Source organism: Scatophagus argus, chromosome 13, assembly GCF_020382885.2.
Source record: "Scatophagus argus isolate fScaArg1 chromosome 13, fScaArg1.pri, whole genome shotgun sequence".
Taxonomy (NCBI): Eukaryota; Metazoa; Chordata; class Actinopteri; family Scatophagidae; genus Scatophagus; species Scatophagus argus.
The window spans coordinates 23,650,104-23,674,948 of record NC_058505.1 but is presented as its reverse complement, the minus strand read 5'-3'; the positions used below and the strand labels follow the sequence as shown (position 1 = coordinate 23,674,948).

The 24,845-nt window shown below is 42.0% G+C and overlaps 1 protein-coding gene across 5 annotated transcripts in view; it reads right to left on the bottom strand.

Moving 5' to 3' along the window:
• LOC124068997 (epidermal retinol dehydrogenase 2-like) overlaps nt 1-24,845 on the bottom strand; it is a 53,440-nt gene that overhangs the window by 21,511 nt on the left and 7,084 nt on the right. For 3 of the 5 annotated variants that reach the window (XM_046407643.1, XM_046407646.1, XM_046407647.1), the window contains exons 5-7: nt 22,455-22,599; nt 6,732-6,857; nt 1,776-2,560 (exon numbers count right to left, since the gene is read on the bottom strand). In XM_046407643.1, the coding sequence (XP_046263599.1) occupies nt 2,458-2,560; nt 6,732-6,857; nt 22,455-22,599 (374 nt within the window). In that variant the 3' untranslated portion in view covers nt 1,776-2,457. Of the gene's footprint in view, nt 1-1,775; nt 2,561-6,731; nt 6,858-22,454; nt 22,600-24,845 lie in introns of those variants that run through there. The other 2 variants (XM_046407645.1, XM_046407644.1) reach the window with 1 other exon arrangement.

The following is a 24,845-nucleotide window of genomic DNA, read 5'->3' as shown; positions in this document are numbered from 1 at the left end:
GACATAACAGAGTGGTGGAGTGATAATGTCCCCACCCCCCATTAGCCGGCTGATGCGAGCTTTTTACCCCCAATATATGCTTGATGTGTGTTTCACTGCATGTTGCGTGTGTGTGTGTGTTTCAATCAGTGATGGGTTAAATGCAGAGAAGTAATTTCCCAGCTTGGGATTAATAAAGTATCTTAAACTAAATTAAATAAATGTATCAAAGAAAGATTTAGGAATAAAGGTCGGTATGAAAAAGTCGGAAAAATGTATAAAAAATTTAGGAAGAATATTCATTTTGATAGAATTAATTCGGCATCCCTCCACCCCACATTTAATAAAGAGATTGGCCTATATGAAGAGCACTCCAACTTATCCTTGTCTTTTTTTGCAATAAGAGTGATACATGCTTCATAAAATGATGTCGGAAGCTTGCCCTGCTTGAATGAGTCAGACAGGACTGTTAGCTGCTGGCAAGAGTAGTGACAAAAATACCTTAAAGAATCCCAACATCTACAGCAACATCTATCTAATCTTTAGTTATGGGTTCATCTAATCTCATTTTACTGTCGGGAGAGAGTGGGAATATTTAGCTGGTTTAAAAAATTATCCATTAACACAGTGTTATTCGAGGACTCAGAAATGTAGAGTTGAGAAAGGTGTGCCCTTTTAACACATTTTTAAATTTATCACTTTAGATGTGCTATGTGATTTATGAATCCACCCATGTACTTGTTTGTCCATCCTTTGTTTTATTGATCCTTTCATCAGCTGTTCTGTCAGATAGGAGGAAGCATGCAGGTAGAAACTGGCAGAAAATCTGATGTTCTGCCCAGCACCTACAGTTGTCTGTTATTTCTGTTTTGTCCTGTGGTTTTGTAATGAATTAGATCTTGACAGGACCAAGCATGAAGCTTGAGGAAAACAATCCAGCGGATAAACACAGCTTCTCCTTAATAACAAATTTCAGTTTTATTAAATTATCTAACTTACACTATAATTTATCAATAGAAAGTCACCATTCTGTTATTCCATTATTCTGATAACTTAATTCTACAGTGTAATTACAAGTAGAGTACAAGCAGAATTTCAGAAGTTTCAGAAGTTGCTGATTAACATGTCGCAGCAGATAAGACACAATGTGGAATATTAAGAAAAGCATACACACACACAATCTGTACAGTATTTACTGAAACAAGCTTTTGGTATGACGATGCTTGAATAGATTCTTGACCAAAAGCTTGCCTTAAATAATAATTTAGGGGGTAGCCGTGGCCTAGAGGCTGGAGAAGCGGCTTGTGATTGGAAGGTCACTGGTATGATTCCCCCAGCGGACGGGCAGGAAAATTTTGAGTGTGGTGGAGTGATAATGCGCCCCCCCCCCCCATTAGCCTGCTGATATGCCCTTGAGCAAGGCACTTAACCCCCAATATATGCTCCCCGGGCGCTTGATGCAGCACACTGCTCCTGTGCGTTTCACTGCATGTGTGTGTGTTTCAATCAGTGATGGGTTAAATGCAGAGAAGTAATTTCCCAGCTTGTGATTAATAAAGTAAATTAAATTTAAAAAAAATTAAAAGTAAAAATACTGTCCATTGATGAGGTGTGAGTACTGGCTTTATTGTATACAGATATAACTAAGATTCGTGACAAAATTAACAAACTTCATTCAACACTTGTCAACAGGACAACCAAACTTCATTCAACACTTGTCAATAGGACAACTGGCGAACCAAGCCCAATAATTAGGTACATTTTAGTGCTCAAATATAAGTGATACTGAAGCACCATGAAAAATAAGAGACCTTTATTCAACTGACACTCACATTAAATCAAAACCTGTACCAGCTTGAGTAGAAGCACAGTCAGAATAACACCTCATCACCTGTAGCTAAACGCACAAAGATATAAGAGAGTTTGACTCTGCCTGACTACGAACAAAAAACACCCCGCTGTTTGCACTCACAAATCTACAAAAGTCAGTTTCTCTCCACTGCTTGTCTCTTGCTGACATTACAAACAGGTTAAGTTTTGGCCAACAGTGTTTACATCTAAAAACACTCAACTGTCTGAAAAACATGTCAGCTCTGTTCTACAGTTCACTGTTCTGACAAATCAACAGAGAACAACATCCTCTGAAAAACTGTCCTGAGGCCAAGACCACCAGTTACACAATAACTCCTTCAACAATTTTTGCTTTATCCTAAATTTTTTCTGTTTTTTTTTGCATGTTTGCTGCTGAATACACAGCCTTCACATCAACAAAGACAGCAACAATTGCCAGATTTACTGACAGGGCAAGAGGGTATGAAGATAAAATTTCTTAACATTATAAATGTACAACACTGAAGTGCATGTATTTAGGTTCACTGTAGCCCTGTTAGCCATTCAGGTGGCTGTGATAACCATTTTGACAGGCAGGGACGTTAAAAAAATGTCTGCCCAAAAAATGCTGATAATGTTGAATGTGTGCTAGTTGAGTTTGCAGCGCAGACTGAGGTTAGTGTGGCAGTCTACTCCAACTGACAGTCCCAGGTAAGAGCCAAGAAGGAAGGTCAGCTTCCACTGTAGAACACTGAAGAGGACGAGGCCAACAAAGAAATACATCAAGTATTCATCTCTGACTTTACTTCAACTACAGAGTTGATCAAATTTAGTATATAGCAATTTTATGAACCATAATGTAATTTTAACCACTTGCTAATACATTTTTTTCAACAATCTCAAAATGGAATTATGCAGGGAAACTTTGAGAGAATGAACCATGGACAAGATATTTTAGTTGTCCTATTGTGAAAGAATTACCAAAAAGAAGTACAGCTCATTCAAACTCTAGTCAAGTAGATTCTAAATCAAGGTTATTTATAAACCAGTACTACATTGTTCTGGTGAAATTAATTTCACTGAAGTGAACAGCTGAACATACTGAAAATCTGTCCTGCAGAGATTATTACATATTTGCTGAATGAAATTGGCTTGCTTCAGTCTGTCAATCAATGATAGAAATTTTAAGTAAACAAACCATTTACTTGTCAGCCATAAATGTTGTCAGAAAAGAATGGTTACCAATATAGGTAAGCGTCAGTTATTAAAGATGTTGGAGTAAACAACTGATGTCCAAGCTGCCTGTCATCCCTCTACCACATCACCACAGGATAACATGGCCAAATATGTGTGCACTGGTAGTAAACAGAGAATTATCAATACCTTACTGCTGTTGTAGATATGGTTCAAGCTAAAAATGACCACAGCACTGAATCAGCCTCTCTGTTACCCTTTTAATGCAAACCGGATGTCATGTGCAGCAAAATGGAATTCATAGGCAGGGCTGCTATTACCAGACCAATCGGAAACCATCCATCCATTTCTATAATGCTTATCCATCAGGGTTTTTGGTATTGTGGGAGGAAGCCGGAGTACCCGGAGAAAACCCACGCAGACATAGGGAGAACATGCAAACTCCACATAGAAGATTCGAACCTGGAACCCTCTTGCTATGAGCCGACAGTGCTAACCACTGCACCACCGTGCCGCCCACCAATCGGAAACCATAGCACAAAAATAGAGACACCCTGGTATTAGACAGGTACCAGTCCTGAGTCAGTTGGTTAAATCACTCGGCTCCTAAGAATTACAGAGATTCATATATCCCCCTCTTCATTAATCTGGATCTGTTGAGTCCTTGGCTACACTTACTTGCTAACAACCCATATAAATACAAAATTATAAATTGTGGCAAATGGATCCAGATATACAGGACTCCTGACTGTAACCAGCTGAGCCAAGTGAGTGCACAGTGAGTGAGTAACCAAGATTTTACTGGCTTTTAGTTACAATCACAAGTTCTGTGGATCCAGCTCCATTCGGTGCTGTGAGTCCCACACAACAGATGCCTTCAAGCATCCAAGTTAAACACAGCATGGCTCTAATCAGAGTTTTGCAGGAATACAACTGCTTATCAGTGATGATAATACCCCCATAGTTTAAGAAACAACACTGACAGGGATTTATCATTTAAACATTAACATGTATAAATAGTTGTTACAGTTGCTCGTCCATATAGATACTTGAATAATATATTAACAGTCATAAAGTAATTGATAATTAATCTTTGTTAAATCTGAGTCAGTATCATAAATTTGTTAAGTGTTAGAGTCCCGATGTCATTCATAGAACACAGATAAAGCAGAACAGATAGAACTATTGCTTACTGTGAATTTGAATGCAAACATGTCACAATTTTCTCATCAGAGAATAACTCCAGAAGATAACCAATTATTGTCATTAATTATTACAGGTTGCTCCAGTGAGTGAGCAAAGCCGTGTCTCCAAAGTAAGGCAGCAGATACCGATGAACACCACAATTAAATGATCTATTTCTATGATGACAAGCATGCCTAGTTTCCCAATTAAACGACTGACAATGTCTGAAGTCACAGCCTACAGGACTTCACTCAATTTAGATGAAAGTGACAGCATTTAAAACAGTCTCTCAGTAGCGTACTTTGCTGGAAAGAAATACAGTTCAATATAATGACCTCATCACCCTTGTCTGTTCTAAGCATCTTCAGTGAAGTCTCTGAAGTTTTGAGAAGAGGTTCTGGGTTTATGAGGTGCACTTGTATGCAACATGAAATACCTTTTAGCAACCACGCACTTTGTGATACAAAGAAAAATAGATGATGATAGATGTTTGCAAGGTGAAACTGAACGCACCACAAAGTCTGCGTCCTTGTGCATGTCAGACTCTGACACAAACAGCAGTGCAGCAGAAAGAGTGCCTATTAGTGACGCCAAAATCCAGTAAAGACTTTCTGTGACATGACTTATTTGGTACAAACATTTTCCTGCCAGTGTGGTGGATATCCATAAAAATAAAAATACACTGAAAAGTATCAAATGGTCCTTCCTGCACTGACATAGCTGCTATCTTCACCAGCTAACACAATCTGCTAGTAGCAGGAAGTGTTATCCAGGACATAAGTAGCACAGAAAAGCATGGAACACCAATATGCTTGTATTACTAGCATTTATTTGTTCTTTGCTACATTAACTACATTTACTGCTAAATGTGATAAAATCCTATAAATACTATTTAGAATGGTGTGACTAAATGAGACCAAGCCATTAAGCATTGGGGGTGAAAGTTCAACAAAGACACTGAGACACTGTGTCACAGCACCACTGAGAGTTAAACTTGGGATTTTAAGCACAACTTTGGTAGCACCATTTACAAAACATTTCTCAAATCAGTGACTGTACTGTGACACCTTTACCATTGTACTTCTAGGATATACACTGATCAGACACAACATTAATACCACCCGCTCAATATTTTGCAGGTCCCCTTTGCGTTTCCAAAACAGCTCTGACCTGTCAGGGAATGGGACACGGGACCTCTGGAAGTATTGTGTGGGCATTGAAATGCTAGATACTTTGGGCTCTGCACACTGAGATTAGATTCGGCTTACACTGGTGCAACTCACAGATATTCGATCAGGTTGAGATCTGCAGTCTGCAGGCTATTGCTGTGGTACTGATCGGTGTGCATTGTCCAGCTGGGGGTGGAGTCTGCTGCTGGTGGGAAGAGTTACTGCCATGAGGGGTGGGGGTGGGTGGTTTGTCTGCAATGTTTAGGTGGGTGATGTGTGTCAAAGAACCCAAGGTTTCCCCACAGAACACTGACTTGTAAACAGATGACTGAAGTTACTCACTTCAGTGGAGTTAATTTTGTGGCTGATCAGTGTAAATATCAAAGCTATGAAATTTATATATGACTTGAAATGTGCATGAAATCATCTTTGGATACTTTCATGCCACCTGCTGTAGTCAGGCTCACATCTGACCTTTCCTGTGACAGGCTTTGTGGTCATGAGCAGAAGGGTGGGGATGCGTGTCTCACAATTAAGCCATCGTACTCCTCTGAATGCAGTCACACCCATTACTCAAGACTCCAAGTACTACTGACAGTAGTATATGTACTACTAGTATGATTCCAAGTACTCCTCTACTGCCACTATGTTACAATCCTTGTTGTTAAATTCATAATACTGCTATCCAACTATAGCAATAGACTAGATATTTAGTTAAAACCCATGAAGGGCAAACAAGTTAGAAGTACTAGAGTTAAGTTTCAAACCACAAACATTCTGTTCTCAAGGTGGAATCCTTCAACATCACACCACATGGTCACACAGACTATATCCAGTACAAACTGGCACTGAATACTAGCTGAAGACAACAGTTGTCTCCATGTACTGACCCTTGAACACCCACTGTTAAACTGCACTACTAAATGATGGTTGTGATACACAATTTAGTGTTTGGCAACACAAGTCAATGGAAGAAAAACTTAACCACTTTCCTTGTTAGTGTGGCAGAATATTGTATCTGTCTGCCACAATGTCAGCACTGACCATCATAACTTTCTTTCCTCTAGCTCACTCTCACACAAACACATATTGTGTTTCCCACACATAGATTCAGATGGACTGCTCAGGTGTATTAACAGGTGAGTGCTCAGGTGTGTGCTGTCTTAACACCAGAGATGTTAGGTGTAGGTTTGAGTAAGGTGAACTGACTAAAAAGGGTGTGGAGAATTAAGCAGACTTTCAATACTGAAATTAGGCAATTAATGTAACCCAGCAACAATTACACTGCCAATTTGTGAGAAACACTGTCATGTATGTGTAACTTGAATGCAATTATGTGGAAGAGGAAAAGAAAAATAATGAAGGTAGACTAACTTTTTGAGTGCAGCGATGAGGTACATGCTCTTGGGCAGCAGCAGGTAGACCTGGTCTGTGAGCACAGCATGGATGATCTTCTTGGCTACATAGTCTGGATTCAGGATTGGCAGCAGTCGTGGCCACCTGAAGAACATAAGGAAAAGGAAAGGTTAAACAAAAATTAGAACAGTTAACAACATTCAGCACTTACTGACAGTTATTACATTCTGCATTTGCCCTGCAAGAGGTGATGTGTGGCATGATCTCTGTAGAACAGAATATCTAAACAATATGAAGCAAAGAAACTGCATAAAGTGAAAGACACAGGTGCATGACGGTGTTTAAGAAATGATAGGACATGAGTTTCTCTCTCTCGCTCTCTGAGATTCTCATTGTTGATAATTATCAAAAGCAAATTCCATGTACAAAGATAATGCTGTAGCAGTGGCACAGCACTAAAACTATTTGTGGGAACACACACATGAGCTACATCACGGACAGCAGCGAAACAAGTAACTCTTCATTAACGTCATGTACCGTCTCTGTTCTTTCTCTCTGGCTCTGAGAGAAAGAGAAAGAGTTGCTTTGTCAGTTATGCACAGTTATGGGCTGCCCCATGCATCAATACCGTGTTGTGTGTGTAAGTGGATGGCAACTGATGCTACATCTGGGATAGTGTAACAACAGAAACACTGGCCACTGTAAACATGGCGAAGTAAAAGCAAAGCAAAGCACTGTTAATTTTTTGGGCATATGTCAGTGGTAGTGGTAATGATGAAATTACATTATTCCCACCATAGGACCACCTAATCTATTCAACTAGAATAACACTAGAAGGGCACAGAGAGAGTACAAACCTCCAAAAACACCAACAGTCCATCCTGAAAATTTGCAAACTTCATGGTCAATATTATTGCCTGTTCTCGTGAAGCGTGAAGTTCAAATATTATTCCTTAAGATAGCTAGTGGAATTAACAGCAGACAATTCACACTTAGTTGAGCAAAAGAAAGATTTACTGTATGATATGGGTGTGTATGTTTCAACAGCCACACCTTGGGTTTTACAATTGTGGCAATGTTACAATTGTACCAGTTCTCCCATTAAGCCACAGTATAAGTGCCCCATAACAACTGCTTTCTGTGTAAAATTTGAACAGTTAGATGTGTAGATCACCCCGGAGTATTACTGCTACCTAATATTGTGAATTGTGACATGGAGTTACCGTATTTCTACAATTGGCTGTTTTGTTATCATTGAACTTTACTGCCACCTACTGGATTTTAAGACATATGGCAGTTATGCCACTTTCCCGAACGTCTCATCTTGCAATGGAAACGTGATTCGAATCTGCTCCTAAATTTAATGGGTTCTTCCTTGGCCCTTGTTACACCTTTCTACTAAGGTTCAATAAAATTGGGCCAGTAGTTTGTTTGGCAATCCTGATGACAGACAAAGCAAATACCAAATCCAAACATAGACACCTGTGATTAGTTGGTATAAACAACTAATTTTATGCTTTTTATTATTTTATGCTGTTTTTAAGGAATTCAAGGTAAATATTTGAGAAGTAGAAAGTGACAGGCCAGGTGTTTTGTACGGGTATAAAAGAATGTGTCCAAATGGCTTTAAGGGGCTGCCGGATGGATGAAGGCAGGAGACAGAAATAAGGAGAGACACAAGTCTCTAAACACTTTTCAAACCTGACTCCAGGACATCCAGAGTGTAGCATCTGTAATGGGGTGTTTGTGTGTGTGTGTGTGTGTGTGTGTGTGTGTGTGTGTGTGTGTTAAGAGAGAAAATCAGAGACACTGTCAGTCTCACACCTAGCGCAGACACTTCACTTGAGGTCCATTTTGTGTATTTTTGGTGAACTACTGGCTTTTATCTTGTCTATTTTTCCATCTTTTTATGTGTCATAATAGCTAGTTTACGTTTGAGCTTTTTATTACATGAAGGTAGGTGAAAATAAGATAATTCATTGAAATACATATTTTTCACTTTAACAAATTCAGATTCAGTTGCAGGATGGCTCCTCCTCCCCAACTTTAGAAATGTCAAGTGAGATGTTATTTTCGGATTGTTTAATGTCACATATTAAAGCAAAAAATAAACATGCCACTATGGATTGGTCACTAAGTTTTGGCCTATAGAGAAACCTCATGTCCTGCATGGCTGAACGCTGGGGGCTACAAGCCCACTACTCATACAGGAACATCTCCGACACAACAAAATAATGAGAAAAAAATACATGCACACACTGGTTCTCTGCAGATACCAAACCACACTTCCAGTGATGATTCCAAGTTGTTGAAATTTTAATTGAATATTTTCCAACTTAGGTCATACACAATGCTTTTAACATGATAGAAAACACAACTGTGGTCAACCACAATTAAATCTATGAAATCAAATGTTATATCTTAACATCTTAGACACAAGCTACCCAGCATTGTTAACACTGATAATGGATGCCTGTTTTTTGTTGTTGTTGTTTTAAATAAAGCAATATTTGACATTCAACATTCTAGCTTGGGCTGTCATTACAAACCAGAGTTTTGTGCTTAGCTGACTGGCCAAGTTAGACATACCACAACTGTCACCCCTCCTCTCTTTACTCCTCACCTCTGTGTGGAGAAGTCAATTTCACAGCAGGAGCTACAAAGCCCATAGTTAGCACTGCTTAAAAACTGTTGTTGTTGTTGTTGCAAACTGCAAACACTTTTGAATAAAGCCAGGACAAGAAAATGTGATTACTAAAGCCAAGGACTGAAGGTGATCACAGAGTGGGTATCATAACAAAGGGAGGAATTAGGAAAACACACAATGAATCCTTACGGTGACACAGAGTTGTATCCATGAGAAAGCAATAAATAGATGCAGGGCAGTGAGATTAGAAATGAGAAAATAATTCAAAAAGAGACTGAGATAACTTGTGTGACTGGTTCATTTAAGCCAAACAGGGCTAAGCAGAAGCAATAATAGTGAATTATTTGAAGCCATCAGGTCAAGCCTTAGAGAGCATAATTAACTCTGTGATCTAGGAAGCAGCATCATAATACTTTATGGCATTGCCTGTGATGTGCTGCTGCTCTCTTCACAAATAATCTCTGATATTAGGGATGTCATTTCCACTGCTGGAGTACTAACAACTGTGCGTGTTGATAAAATTAACACCAACAATAAAATTATAATCTTTGCTTTAGCAAGGCGGTGAGAAATGCTAAACGATGGTACTCTGAGAAACTTCAACACCAGTTCTCAGCCAACGACTCTGCTTCTGTTTGGAGAGGGCTCAGACAGATAACCAACTACAGTCCCAAGGCCCCCCACTCCATGAACAACATGCACTTAGCGAAGGAGCTGAACGACCATTACTGCCGCTTTGAAAGACAATGGGTCCATCCTGACACATTCACCTCCCCCATCCCAGCCTGAGCTGGAGCCCTGATACCTCAACCAGTTTCCCCAGGTTCCCTGCCCACCCACCCCCCCACAAATAGTGCGGCTCTTTCCATCACAGAGAGAGACGTTAACAGGCTGTTCAAGAAGCAAAACTACCGCAAAGCAGCTGGACCAGACCATGTGTCACTTGCCACTCTGAAGCACTGCGCTGACCAGCTATCTCCGGTGTTCACAGACATTTTTAACACCTCACTGGAGTTAAGTTGCGTGCCACCCTGCTTCAAATCCTCCACCATCATCCCTGTTCCCAAAAAAACAAAAGCACTCTGGATTAAATGACTACAGACCCGTCGCCCTGACCTCGGTGGTCATGAAGTCATTTGAACACCTGGTCCTGACGCACCTCAAATCCATTACTGACCCACTCCTGGACCCACTGCAGTTCGCCTACAGAGCCAACAGGTCTGTGGATGACGCTGTCAACATAGCCCTACGCCACATCCTTCGGCATCTGGACTACACAGAAACCTATGCTAGGATCCTGTTCATGGACTTCAGCTCTGCCTCCTGTCTGACAGGAGGCAACACATAAGGATGGGGAAGCACGTCTCTGACTCCCGGACCATCATTACTGGATCACCACAGGGCTGTGTCCTTTCTCCTCTGCTTTTCTCCCTGTATGCAAACACCTGCACCTCCGGCCATCAGAATGTCAAGCTCCTGAAGTTTGCGGATGACACCACCCTCATTGGACTCATCTCTGATGGGGATGAGTCGGCCCACAGATGGGAGATCGACCGTCTGGTGACTTGGTGCAGGCTCAACAACCTGGAGCTCAACGGCCTCAAAACAGTGGAGATGACAGTGGACTTCAGGACGAACCCACCCCTACCTGCCCCCATCACCATGTGTGGCGCCCCTGTGGTTACTGTGGAGCACTTCCGCTTCCTGGGAACCGCCATCACACAGGACCTGAAATGGGAGCTGAACATCATCCCCTAATCAAAAAAGCACAGCAGAGGATGTTCTTCCTCATCTCCTCCATCACCATCTGGTATGCTGCTGCCACTGCAAAGGACCTTAGCACACTGCAGCGTATCATCCGCTCTGCTGAGAAGGTAATTAGTTGCAACCTACCTTCTCTTCAGGATCTGTACACCTCCAGGATCCTGAGGAGAGCAAAAAAGATTGCAGCCGACCCCCTCACACCGGACACAAACTCTTTGAGGTGCTCCACTCTGGGACCGAAACCTCTCGCCACAAAAACAGCTTCTTTCCCTCTGCTGTAAGGCTCATGAACACATGAGAAGTCAACCACTGACGCCCCCAGTCCCTCACACCCAAACACACACAGAGTCATTTACTCTCCCCTTGCACATTATCACTCTGCACTTATAAATAATAAATTAAATAAAATAAATAAATTAAAATATGCATGGTCATCTGCAAATGTTTACCTCCACCATTGTTTATACAGATGTACGAATATTTATACTATGTATACGGACTTTTGGCATTTCACTATTTATCGTTTTTGTTCTCTTTTCTTGTGTTTGTCTGCTGCACTAGATGCCAAAACAAATTCCTCATAAGTGGAACCTACCTGGCATTAAAAGTTTTTCTGATTCTGTTTAGAAATATGTCCCTTGAAACTTCTGCGTCCACTTCCATGCCATGAAGGTAGGACTGGGTTATATGTCCCCCAAAAAAATCTGTTCATTTTTGGCTCTCAATTTGTACAAGTAGCCAGGTGTCTATAGCTGGCTTCACCTGTCGTAAGCAGAGACAAAGTTTCTCATACACTGACTAATTTGTGGTGGCCTGCCACAATATCAACACTGACCGCCAGATATTGAATTTCATTTTTTTACACTAGGCTATTTAAAAAATGCAGCATATTTATTCTTTCACAGCTGCATTTCCTTGCTATGCACTCTCTATTTCTCTCCCTCTATCTCTCTCTCATGTGCACACACGCGTGCACACACATGCGCACCACATGATTGTGGCCTGTGAATAGTTCCTCTTCCTGCACTCCGCATCTGTCTGTGAAAGCATGATATATTTGCCACAGAGAAGCTGAGAATACAGTTGGTCAGATCTGGGGTTCATGAATGGTTGGTTTCTCATGGAAACATATACACAATCACACATGTCCAAAATGAAAGTTATTCCAGACAGGTTATTCTATGCTCTAAAATATCATCAAGTCAGTGTTAATATCTGAGCCTCCCTAAGTAGGCTAAGCAAATAAACCATTGGAAACACAACCAGCATAAGGATAATTAAAACAGTTACGTAGGCTAATTATTTCAATGTTTTGCAGGGAAACCTTGGGTTCGAGCAATCATAAGGATATTCTTTCACGCACAACACCCATCCAAACCGCTGACCAAATAGGTAGGGATAAGCCAAATCCAAATACTGCAGTAGCATGCAGTGGCCACTCTGAACACAGAGTGGTCCTATTATTGTCTTGAACTGGTGTCCATGTCTACAATTGCCACATACTAATACATTGCAGAAACCATTCAAAAACTAACTTGCATGATGATCTGCTGGAGAAGCTCCGTGATCTCGGCTTGCTTTGAAGACCAGGCCCCCAGACCTCAGTATTGTCTGATGTCGGTAGCCAAAACACGGATTTTGCAACAATAGGGGTGAACGCACTGGACCTTGTCTACACAAACATCCCCACCCCTCCAATTCCTGCATACAGACTGCTTGTCAGAAAAACCAGCTCTGAAGTGGGAGAAAACCTGGTGAGCAGCAGCCATCTCCTATCTACAGGGCTGTTTTGAGCACACTGATTCGCACATCTTCAGGGAGGCTGCAATCTATGGCAACTCTACCAGCTTGGAAAAATACACAACAACAGTGACCAACTATACATCAGCGAGTGCATTGATGGCGTGTTTATCTCCAAGATCATCACCACATACCCCAACCAAAAACTGTGGAAGACTGGGAGGTGCATGTGCTACTGAGGACCAGAGATGGGGACAGGGCAGCCCTAAGAACAGCAATGGCCAAACTGTCCCAGGCCAGTCGGGACAATCGCACGTACATCCAGAAAATCCACAGTCACTTCCAGGAGAGTGGCGACACTCAGCACATCAACTACTGGTGGACTAGCAGACTAGTAAACTTCTCGCTCCTCCTCTCCTCATTCTGTGTGTGCGTGTTCATGTCCCATTAATGCAAGTCATTCATTTGGCTTCTTCCGGGAGTCTCGGACACCCTGTACACATCCTGCTTGATAACAACTGCAATTATCCAGATCCTCTCTGGACTTCCTGTTAAGCGCTGTAAGCGTCCTACGTCATTTCCTGTTGTTGTGTGTTACTGGTGTTACGAGCAGCTCCGTCTGCGCTTTAATTAAAGATTGCTTAAGTTGTTCTACTATTCGCTGTAGCGAGTGATTTCACACTGTTACCCTTAACGTCTGTTCTAGTGATAGACTTCATCACTCACGTTAGTAATTTGATGCTAATCTAATCTAATCTAATCTAATCGATTAGCATTTGCTAAATTCTGCTAAGCTATCTTAGCCTGTTCATTAGCGATGGCTTCTCTGTCTCCCTCTCGCTCTCCTGCTTGGCGTGTCCAGCCCAGCGCATTGCTCTGTTATAGTTTAATTTGTCGTTGTCTGTGGTAATTGTGAATGTACTTGTAATAACAGCTGGATTCATGACAGTCAGTGCTCGGATTTACCCTTCATAATTTTAAGAGACTATTATTTCCCACTTATTAATTTGGCTATTGGTCCCTGGTGGTGCCCCAATTTTTACGTGTATAAAGCATACTCTCATTTTGCTTCAATGATTATCCCCCATAATCATTGACTTGTTTGCCAATAACCAAATTGCTCCTACTAGTGCACAACATACAGTTACCCACCCAATATCCCACAGAGACTGTCTGTCCCCCGACCACTTAAATTAATTGAACCAAATTCAAAAAGAGGAGTTATACATAAAAACCTAATAAAGATCAACACCAACACCTCCACAGCTACAACAAATAGGAGAATTAAATGTGGACTGTTAAATGTTAGATCTCTCTCATCTAAAATGAATCCAGTCCCCAAAGTCATATTAATACTCACATTCCTTGAGACACTGGCCGAGGAGGTGGAGTTGCAGCCATTTTTTACCAAAATCTATCAATTAGTCCAAAGCCCAAAGTCAACTACCACTTATTCGAAAGCCTTATTCTTAGTCTCTCACACCCTACCTGGAAAACAATACAACCAGTTTTTATTGTTGTAGTGTACCGTGCTCCTGGCCCATAATCTGAATTTTTACTGGAATTTCCAGAGTTCCTATCCAGTCTTGTCCTTAAAACTACGTAATAAAGTAATTATTATGGGCGATTTTAACATCCACGTGGATGATAGTAATGATAGCCTTTGTGCAGCATTTATCTCTCTCTTAGATTCAATCGGCTTCTGTCAGTGTGTACAGTGTGTACCCACTCACTGCTTCAATCACACTCTTGACCTTGTTCTGACATATGACATTGATGTAGAACATTTAATAGTCTTTGAACAAAATCCTCTTATGTCTGACCACTGTTTAATAACTTTTGAGTTTATACTATCTGACTTCATACCACCAAGAAAAAAACTCCTACACTAGATACCTGTCTGATAGTGCTGTGGCTAAATTTAAAGAAACAGTTCTATTGTCATTAACTTCTGCATCATGTCCCCATACTAGTGAACACTACAATAATCCCTCTCAAATCGACCATTTCATGGACAGTGCTGCAAGCTTATTAAGGACTTTAGACTCTGTTGCTCCACTAAAAAAGAAACTCATAAAGCAAAAGAAACTTGCACCCTGGTATAATACAGAGGTCTGCAAATTAAAGCAAAATGCACAAAAACTTGAGAGGAAATGGCATTCCTCCAAACTTATTGAATCGTGCTCAATCTGGCAAGATAGTCTTAGATTATATAGGAAGGCCCTATGGACTGCCAGAGCAGCCTATTACTCTAACAAGTATAATCCCAGGTTTCTCTTCAGCACTGTAGCCAGGCTGACAGAGAGCCATAGTGCTATCGAGCCTTGTATCCCTGTGACCCTCAGCAGCAATGACTTTATAACCTTTCTTAACAACAAGATTTTAAACATTAGAGACAAAATTCAGCACCTACTGACCTCAGCTGGTACTGATCTAACATCAAACACCGGTGTCTTAGAACCAACAGTAGAAACAGATAATCATCTTGACTGCTTTTCTCCTATTGATCCCTATCAGCTATATTCACTCGTCCAAGCCAACAACATGCTTCTTAGACCCCATCCCTACTAAGTTACTCAAAGAAGCTTTACCCCTAATTTGGCACCTGTCTACTAGACATTATCAATCTGTCCCTGATAACAGGCTATGTAGTCCAGTCCTTTAAAGCAGCTGTAGTCAAACCTCTCCTTAAAAAAACACACACTTTACCCAGAGCTTTTAAGCAATTATGGACCAATATCTAACCTTCCATTTCTTTCCAAGATCCTTGAAAGAACAGTCGCCAATCAGTTATGTGACTTTCTTCAAAATAATAACTTATTTGGAAATTTTCAATCTGGCTTTGGAGCTCATCATAGCACAGAAACAGCACTGGTCAAAGTCACAAATGACCTCCTCCTGGCATCAGACAAGGGACTTATCTCTGTCCTTGTACTGTTAGACCTTAGTGCTGCATTTGGCACCACTGACCACTATCTTACTGCACAGATTGGAACACCTAATTGGCATCAAAGGAACCGCATTAAGCTGGTTTCAGTCTTATTTATCAGATCGATTTCAGTTTGTTCATGTTAATGATACATTGTCCACACTTACAAAAGTTAGTCATGGAGTTCCCCAAGGTTCTGTCCTTGGGCCAATATTATTCAGCCTGTATTTGCTCCCCACACTCCATACATTTCCATACATTTTCATTGTTATGCGGATGACACACCATTGTCCTTATCAATGAAACCAGATGAAACAAATCAGCTAGTCAAGCTTCAGGCATGTCTTAAAGACATAAAAACCTGGATGACCTGCAATTTCCTACTTCTAAATTCTAAAGTTATTGTTCTGGGCCCCGAACACCTTAGAAACAAATTATGCAGTGATATTGCAATGCTAGATGGCTTAGCCGTGGCCTCAAGCTCCACTGTAAGGAATTTAGGAGTTATCTTTGACCAGGACATGTCCTTTAACTCAGACATAGCGAATATATAAGATTGCATTCTTTCACCTCCGCAATATCACAAAAATTAGGCACATCCTGAGTCAGAAAGATGCAGCAAAATTAGTCCATGCATTTATTACCTCTAGACTGGATTACTGTAACTCCCTTCTGTCAGGCTGCCCCAACAGCTCAACTTGGGGCCTGGGGCTGTAAAACTCCACAACTTCCAAGACAAAGTCCGGATTATGCAGAAGGCAAGGAATACGCAGTCCCTGGCCTACAACAGCGCCCCAATTACGATATTTGAGGATTTCTCTGCTGCTGTTACACGTAAGCGACAGGAATTTTACCCGTTGAAACCACAGCTGAAGGAGAGAGGGATTGCCTTCGCCATACTGTACCCAGCCGTGCTTAGGATTAAACACAACGGGCAGGAAAAATCTTCAAACACCCTAATGAGGTGGCGGCCTCCCTGGATAAAGAGTTGGAGTGCGGAGGACCTTCCTCCATGATCCCTGCTGACTGAGTGTTTCCCTTCATTTCATATGGTGCATGCCACCATGGACTGCTACTGAACATTACTGAAAATACCAGGTTTGACTGACAGAGGAGCAAGTGAACATAAAACTTAATAATTTTGCACTGAAACTGGTACGGCTATCTCCTTTTATGTTCTTTATTTTTTCCCTATTGTTCATAGGAGATTTACTATATGTTTTTGCGTGTACTATTTTGATTCTGTAGCTACAGTCTGTAGGTTAATGCCTGCTGCTCTTTTGTTTACACGCTTGCTGTTGAATTTATTTTCTCTTTTTAATAAGAGCTGCAGGCTAGCAGCTGAGTTTTGTTACACATTTAAAATGTAAAACGTTTATAATAGCTGGCATCTTCCTCTATTTGAGTAGGAAAGTTAGCTCACACCCAATGGGTGTAACAGAACAAAGTTTGTCCCCAATGTCTACCTATTTGTTGTTCCTTGTACATAGCTTTGTTTAAAATGTTAGCAAAGCAATGCGTCCATTTTCTTTTTACGTTATGTGTTCAGGCTAACCTCAAGGAGCTCCAGTTGTTTTCAGTATTCTCATCCATATGTAACCAGGATAGTTTTCTTCATACATAATGGCCAGTGACAGCCCCACACTAAAAATGTGCAGTTGAAATGTGGGGGGTACACAATCCTATTAAGCGGGAAAAGATTTTAAGATTTCTAAAAAAGGAGCATGTTCATACAGCTTTTCCAAGAAATGCACCTTTCTGCTATTGAGCACTCAAAGCTGAGGCGTGATTGGGTCAGACAGGTGTTTTGCTCATCCTTCACCAGCAAGAGCAGAGGTGTTGCTATTTTAATAAATAAGCATCTACCTTTGTACCTGGTAGATATGTAATGTTAAAGGGTCATCTCCAGGGCTAGTTGGTGTCATTCCTGAATATTTACTTCCCCCGGCACCAAACCTTCCTTGTTTGCTGATTGGATCAGTGAAAGTATAGTCATAGCTAGATTTTAACTGCTATTTTTCTTCAGTGTTGGATAAATCGTCTTCAGTACAAAATTTGATGCCTAGAAGGGCTAGAGCTGTGAAAGATACCTGGGGTAAACTTGATCTAGTGGATATCTGGTGTGTTTTGCATCCTAATGATAAGGCATTTACATTTTATTCTGGTGCACATAAAACATGCAGAAGAGTTGAATTTGTCCTCACTCCTTAAAATTTTACTAAGTAATGTTAAGAGTTGCGGTATTGAAGACATTATTATATCAGAACACGCACCTATCCATTTGACCTTTAATAACGTGAATCCTATGTGTCAAAGTTGACCTTGGAGATACAGCACCTTTCTGAATCATGACCCCAGTTTTGATAAATTTCTAAAATTGCAATTGGACTATTTTTTAAAAAGTGAATAAGACTCTTGATCTTTCCCCTGGGCTGCTTTGGGATACCATGGAAGCCTATATCCATGGTGTGATCATATCTTATTTATTATTATTATTATTATTATTTGTGCTTAAACACCAGTAAAACAAAGGAGATGGTGATTGACTTTCGGAGAAGGTCATTACCACATACACCAGTGAACATCCAGGGCTTGGACATTGAGATTGTGGACAGTTTCAAGTACCTGGGTGTCCACCTCAACCATAAACTGGACTGGTCACATAACACCGATGCCCTGTACAAGAAGGGCCAAAGTCGCCTCCACCTTCTGAGGAGACTGAGGTCCTTTGGAGTGTGCAGGCCCCTCCTAAGGACTTTTTATGACTCTGTGGTAGCCTCTGCTATTCAGTATGCTGTGGTCTGTTGGGGACCGGGCAGCACGGACCGGGACAGGAACAGACTAAATAAGCTGGTCAGGAGGGCCAGCTCTGTCCTGGGCTGCCCACTGGACTCCGTGGAGCAGGTGGGTGAGAGGAGGATGTTAGCCAAGCTGACATCCATCATGGACAACACCTCTCATCCTCTGCATCAGACAGTGGAGGCTCTGAACAGCTCCTTCAGTGGCAGACTGCTACACCCTCAGTGTAGGAAGGAGCGCTACCGCAGGTCTTTCATTCCCGCTGCTGTTAGACTGTATAATTCTATGGTCTAGTCCTCTTTCTTCCCTTATGAGGACTTGTATATAGCTTTATAGTGTACTATTTTTACTTACCTTGTAAATTGTTAATTTATTTCACCTCTATATTTTTTGTAACTGTTTATGCACACTTTTTGCACTCTTCTTGTGTTCTTGTGAGCTGCCACAACAGGTGAATTTCCCCACTGCGGGATCAATAAAGTTCATCTTATCTTATCTTATCTTATCTTATACCTCTAGGCTTTAAGAGAACAGCAGGACAGAGCAGAGGAAACTTGAGCTGGAACTGCACAAACTTCAGACTAGATACAACTCATACTACATAGTAGTACTTCGAAATGAGATACAAGTGATTGAGGCAGCTTTAGAGAGTTTACTATGGGCGGGGTGGTTCTGACTATAGGCGGGGTGGTTCTCCCTACGGGCTGAAATCGAACTGATAGGATAGTGATTCTCAACATCACATAAAAAAAAAGAATACATGAATGTTACAGCAGTTCATTATAATTTTCATTACTATAATTTTCTTGTAACTTGTAAAATGTTAAAATCATAGTGAGGTGGTAGCAAAAAGTGAAACTAAACAGTTGAGATTTTGTTTTGCTTATCTTTTTAGTAATGTCATTTCTCATGTTGCAAATTGCTTTCCTGCCTGTACAACATCCATTGCACGTCTGCCCGTCCTGGGTGAGGGATCCCTCCTCTGTTGCTCACCCTGAGGTTTCTTCCATTTTTTCCTGTTAAAGGTTTTTCTGGGAGTTTTTCCTTAGTCGATGTGAGGGTCGAAGGGCAGAGGATGTTGCTGATGTTATGTTAAGCCCTTTGAGACAAACTGCTTGTAAAAATGGGCTATACAAACAAAGTTGACTTGACTTGACTTGACTCACAAAGAAGGCTGAAAAATGTTTTCATGAAGCAAAGGATGGATGAGTTTGCTAACAAACCAAAACGATATCTGGCCAATCTTCTGCGAAATAAGGCCTCGGCCCAAAATATCTCATATGTCAGAGATTAAACTGGTGTACCCAACTATGATAACAGAGTAATCAACAACACTTTTAAAACATTTTACAAGCAGTTACACTCATCACAGTTCAATCCACTCTGAAAGCAAGACATGTTTGATTTTTTCACAAAAGTGGATTTACTGCGACAGCAGTAATGGGGTCGTTGTACCGGCCCGTCGTGGTGAAGAGAGAACTGAGCCGCAAGGTGAAGCTCTCAATTTACCAGTCAATCTACGTTCCTACCCTCACCTATGGTCATGAACTTTGGGTCATGACCGAAAGAACGAGATCTCGGATACAAGCGGCTGAAATGAGCTTTCTCCGCAGGGTGGCGGGGCGCTCCCTTAGAGATAGGGTGAGGAGCTCTGTCACCCGGGAGGAGCTCGGAGTAGAGCCGCTGCTCCTCCACATCGAAAGGAGCCAGTTGAGGTGGCTCGGGCATTTGTTCCGAATGCCCCCTGGACGCCTTCCCGGGGAGGTGTTCCGGGCATGCCCCACCGGGAGGAGGCCCCGAGGAAGACCCAGGACACGCTGGAGGGACTATGTCACTCAGCTGGCCTGGGAACGCCTTGGGGTCCACCCGGAAGAGCTGGAGGAAGTGTCTGGGGAGAGGGAAGTCTGGGTATCCCTGCTCAAGCTGCTGCCCCCGCGACCCGGTCCCGGATAAAGCGGAAGAAGATGGATGGATGGATTTACCAAAAATTGCAGATGAGCAAAGAGATAATTTGTGCAAACCAATATGTAAATTTAAGAACTGTATCCAGCTACTCCCCAACAACAAAGCTCCAGGTCCTGATGGATTTAATGCAGAATTAAAAATGTTTACATGTGATGTGCGCATGCCTCGATAAGTGTGCAGCCTGTTACAGACGCTCCAGACTCTCTTCACTGTTTTCTACTGCTTTTCTACTGCTATTATAATACGTGACTCTTTTTACTTTCTGTTAATCTGGACTACACTCTTTTTCTACCCACCACACACCAGGAAAGTTGTGGGTCCTTCCTGTGTTTTGTTCATCGCTGAACTACTCTTTTCGGTGCGGCGATGCAACTTCTCACTGCCTGCATTGTTTATACTCGGGATCAGCTGATGGACCTGAAGCCGGCCACCACTCCAGGGAAACCACAGAGAGTAATCCCTGCTGAATGTTGGATCAGGACTTACGGAGGGTGCAGGGGAAATATAAAGCTACGGAGGAGGAGGGAAGCTTTAAAACAAGGCTTATGACTAGAAAGTTTAAGCCGTGTCTCCCCTCTATCGTCATGGGAAATGTGAGGTCACTCGCCAATAAGATGGACGAACTGACGGTACTGTCTCTGAGTCAATACCGGGAATACCGGGAGTGCAGTTTGATGTACTTTGATGTACGGAGACATGACTACACCAGGCTATACCCGATGACAATACGACAGTAACGGGCTTCCATACGGTCCGTGCGGACAGAGACTGCACTGCTAGCGGTAAGCACAATGGGGGAGGGCTTGCTGTGCTCGTTAACAACTGGTGGTGTAATCCAGCTCACATCAAAGTGAAGGAGTGCATCTGCAGCCCGGATGTGGAACTGTGTGCCGCTGTACTACGTCCCTTTCTCCCTTTCTCTTCACTATCTACACCACGGACTTTAAGCACTGCACAGAGACCTGCCATCTTCAGAAATTTTCTGATGACTCTGCAGTGGTTGGGTGTATTACTGGGGGGGGATAAGAGAGAGTACAGGATGGTAGTGGACAACTTTGTCACATGGAGCAGGAAAAACCACCTACAGCTCAATGTGACAAAGACCAAGGAACTGGTGGTGGACCTGAGAAGGACCAAGGCTCCAGTGACCCCTATCAACATCAAAGGGGCCACAGTGGAGGAGTACAAATACTTGGGGGTGTACTTGTACCACAAACTGGACTGGTGCAAGAACATGGACACTGTCTACAGAAAGGGCCAGAGCCGCCTGAGATCCTTCAACATCTGCAGGACGACGCTGAGGATGTTCTATGAGTCGGTGCCATCACATAAGCTGTTGCCTGCTGGGGCAGCTGCCTGAGGGTGAGGGACACTAACAGACTCAATAGAATCATTAAGAAGGCCAGCCATGTTGTGGGAGATGAACTGGACTCTCTGACAGTGGTGTCTGAGAGGAGGATGTTGCCCAAAATAAGGACAATACTGGACTTTCCCTCTCACCCTCTCCACAATGTGCTGTTCAGCTACAGGAGCTCGTTCTTACTCACATGATGCACCACAGAGAGACACAGGAAATCATTCCTGCCTGCCATCAAACTGTTAAACTCTGCACTGTGACGGACACACATACTTTTATATATACAATGTATATATGGTTTTACACATGTAAATACCTGTATTTTTTACTTTTAGATTTATATTTATCTTGTTTATCCTATTTTTATATCTTTCACTTTTCTTTCTCGGTTGGGAAAACTGCAAGTACAATGTCTGTACGAAAAAGAATTTCGCTTTGGGGATTCTGAAATTATTTTATATGACCGGTTTCATTTCAGCCAAGAGTGCCAGCTACCTCAAATAAAACTGCCACAGGTGAAAATCACATAAAAATACCTACTTAGTTTGACATCCATCAAACATTCCAGTGTTGATGAAGTATGGGCACACAATAGTCGTCTTGACGCCATCTTTCCCTGTTGCCAGCAGCTCCAGGCCCACTGATTCTGCAAAACCTACTGCTGCAAATTTACTGGCACAGTAGTCTGGTGGGGGGGAGAGGGAGAGAGAGAGAGAGAGAGAGGTCACAACTACAGGAAAAAAATGTGTGAGCTGAATTATCACAAACAAGGAGTCACAGGTCAGTTCATTATCTTATTAGTTTTTTTTTTTACCTCAAATGTCACTGGGACAAGATGTATTCCAACAGAACAGAAAATGGAAATATTTACTTTGAGTGATCTTCAATCTTCAATTTAAAACAAGTATTTTCACATCCACAGCAATTCACACAAACATAAACACAGAAAGACACAATATGAGGCCAGCCTTTCGGGAAAAAAAAATCGGGCTCATCTAATTTGGATAATTAGATGAGCCCGATTTTTTTTTTTTTCTGTGTCTGAGGATTTCTGAGGGTCCACAATAGGGATGTGCGCCGTTAGTAGACTAGTTGATTAAGTACTGCTAACCTCACGTCGGCACCAGACACACTAGTCAGGTAAACTTATGACAGTTAATATATTAACGTACAGGTAGGGGCTTTTTCTAGAGCCAAGTGTATGCAAGCACATTAATCCACCAATCACCTTTGTTCTCTGGGCCACGGACATTATAAGTAGGAACTTTCACTCAGGGGATGCTGGATGGGGTATCAAAAATATTTGTTCTCATATTACTGAAATGTGGAGAATTGTGGACAATGTTTATGGATTCTTGCATGTAAGAGGTCAAAGAACATTAATGGTAAGTATAACTATTCCATCAAAGATAAAAAGCAGAAGTCAGGCTATGGAACCTGTCAGTGGCCTTAAATGTTGAACTACCTGCTTCAGTCCACATTTGCAGTTTGGGGATCATAGCCCCCAGTGCCCCAATTACCATAGGCAACACAACTTTTCTAGCTCTTCTTTTAGCCCTTGGTATTTTTTCAAGCTTCTCGTGTTCCTTCTTCTTGATGTTCCATCATGCAGAGCTTTCTTGATTTCATGTAAATGTCCTTCATCTGCTCCTTCAGCCAGCTTGGCACCAGCAGTGGTGTACCAGCAGTGTATCTGATGACTGGCAGGGTCTATGTGTTGATGGCCCACACCTTGTTCCTCACATTCAGATGACTTTTCAGGACCTGCTTCACTCTGTGTAGGCATCTGACAGTGGCTGAATTCTTTGCGGCCTCCTCATGGATTCCATTTGCCTGTGGGATCCCAAGGTGTCTGTTGCGGTCCTAAACATCTGCAATGTGGCCTTCTGATATTTCAACTCTCTCCTTTCTAATCATCTTCCCTTTCTTCCATCCGATCACACTTATCTAGTCCAAATTACATCATAATCTCATTGCTGTAAATTCCAGTGATGTGGATCAGTCAGTCAATGTTTCGCTCATTCTTAGCATATAGCTTGATGTCATCCATGTAGAGAAGATAACTAATGGTTGCTCCACTTTGTATCTGGTATCCATAACCACTCTTTGTGATGAGCTGGCTGAAGGAATTCAGGCCTATGCAGGATAGCAACGGGGATAACGCATCACCTTGGTACATGCCACATTTGATGATAACTTGTGCAACTGGCTTTGAGTTGACCTCCAGAGTTATCTCCCACAGTCCCATCAAGTTGTTCATGAAAGCACTTAAGTGTCCTGCTGGTGCACATTTCCAGGCATTCCAGTATCTATGTGTGTGGCACTGAGTCACAGGCTTTCTTGTAGTCAAGCAGTGCACTGGTTGGTCTCGAGTGACTGCTCTGTCAACCAGTAGCTTGTGCTAGGCTCCCCTGATATTGCTACAAATTCCCTCACATATACATATATATAGATATATATACAAAACTAGATGAGGGCTCTCAATAGAGTGCATATTTAGGGATGCACCGGTACCAATACTGCGTTAATATACTCGTACTTGTTAAAAGTTCACTGCTAACAATCAAGGACACGAAGCAGCTGGAGGTCGAAGGTTTCATTCTCTGCCGTCCTGACGTGATTCTGACACCCATCGAGTTGATCCAACTAAGGTGCTCCGTGTCAGGAGGCAGCAGCGGTGGATCGACTCGATCACTCGAGCTGCTTCGTGTCCGCAGCTGTCCGCGGTGATCAGCAGACGCAGCGCGTAGTGTGTACAAGCGGGTATAAAGGTCTTGATTGGTTTCAGTGAACTTTAAACAAGTACGAGTATATTAACCCAGTATCGGTACCGGTGCATCCCTAAATATGCACTCTATTGAGAGCCCTCATCTAGTTTTAAATAAATCCTACCTATTCTTATCTCTTTTGTCTTGCCCCCTTTCTTGTGCA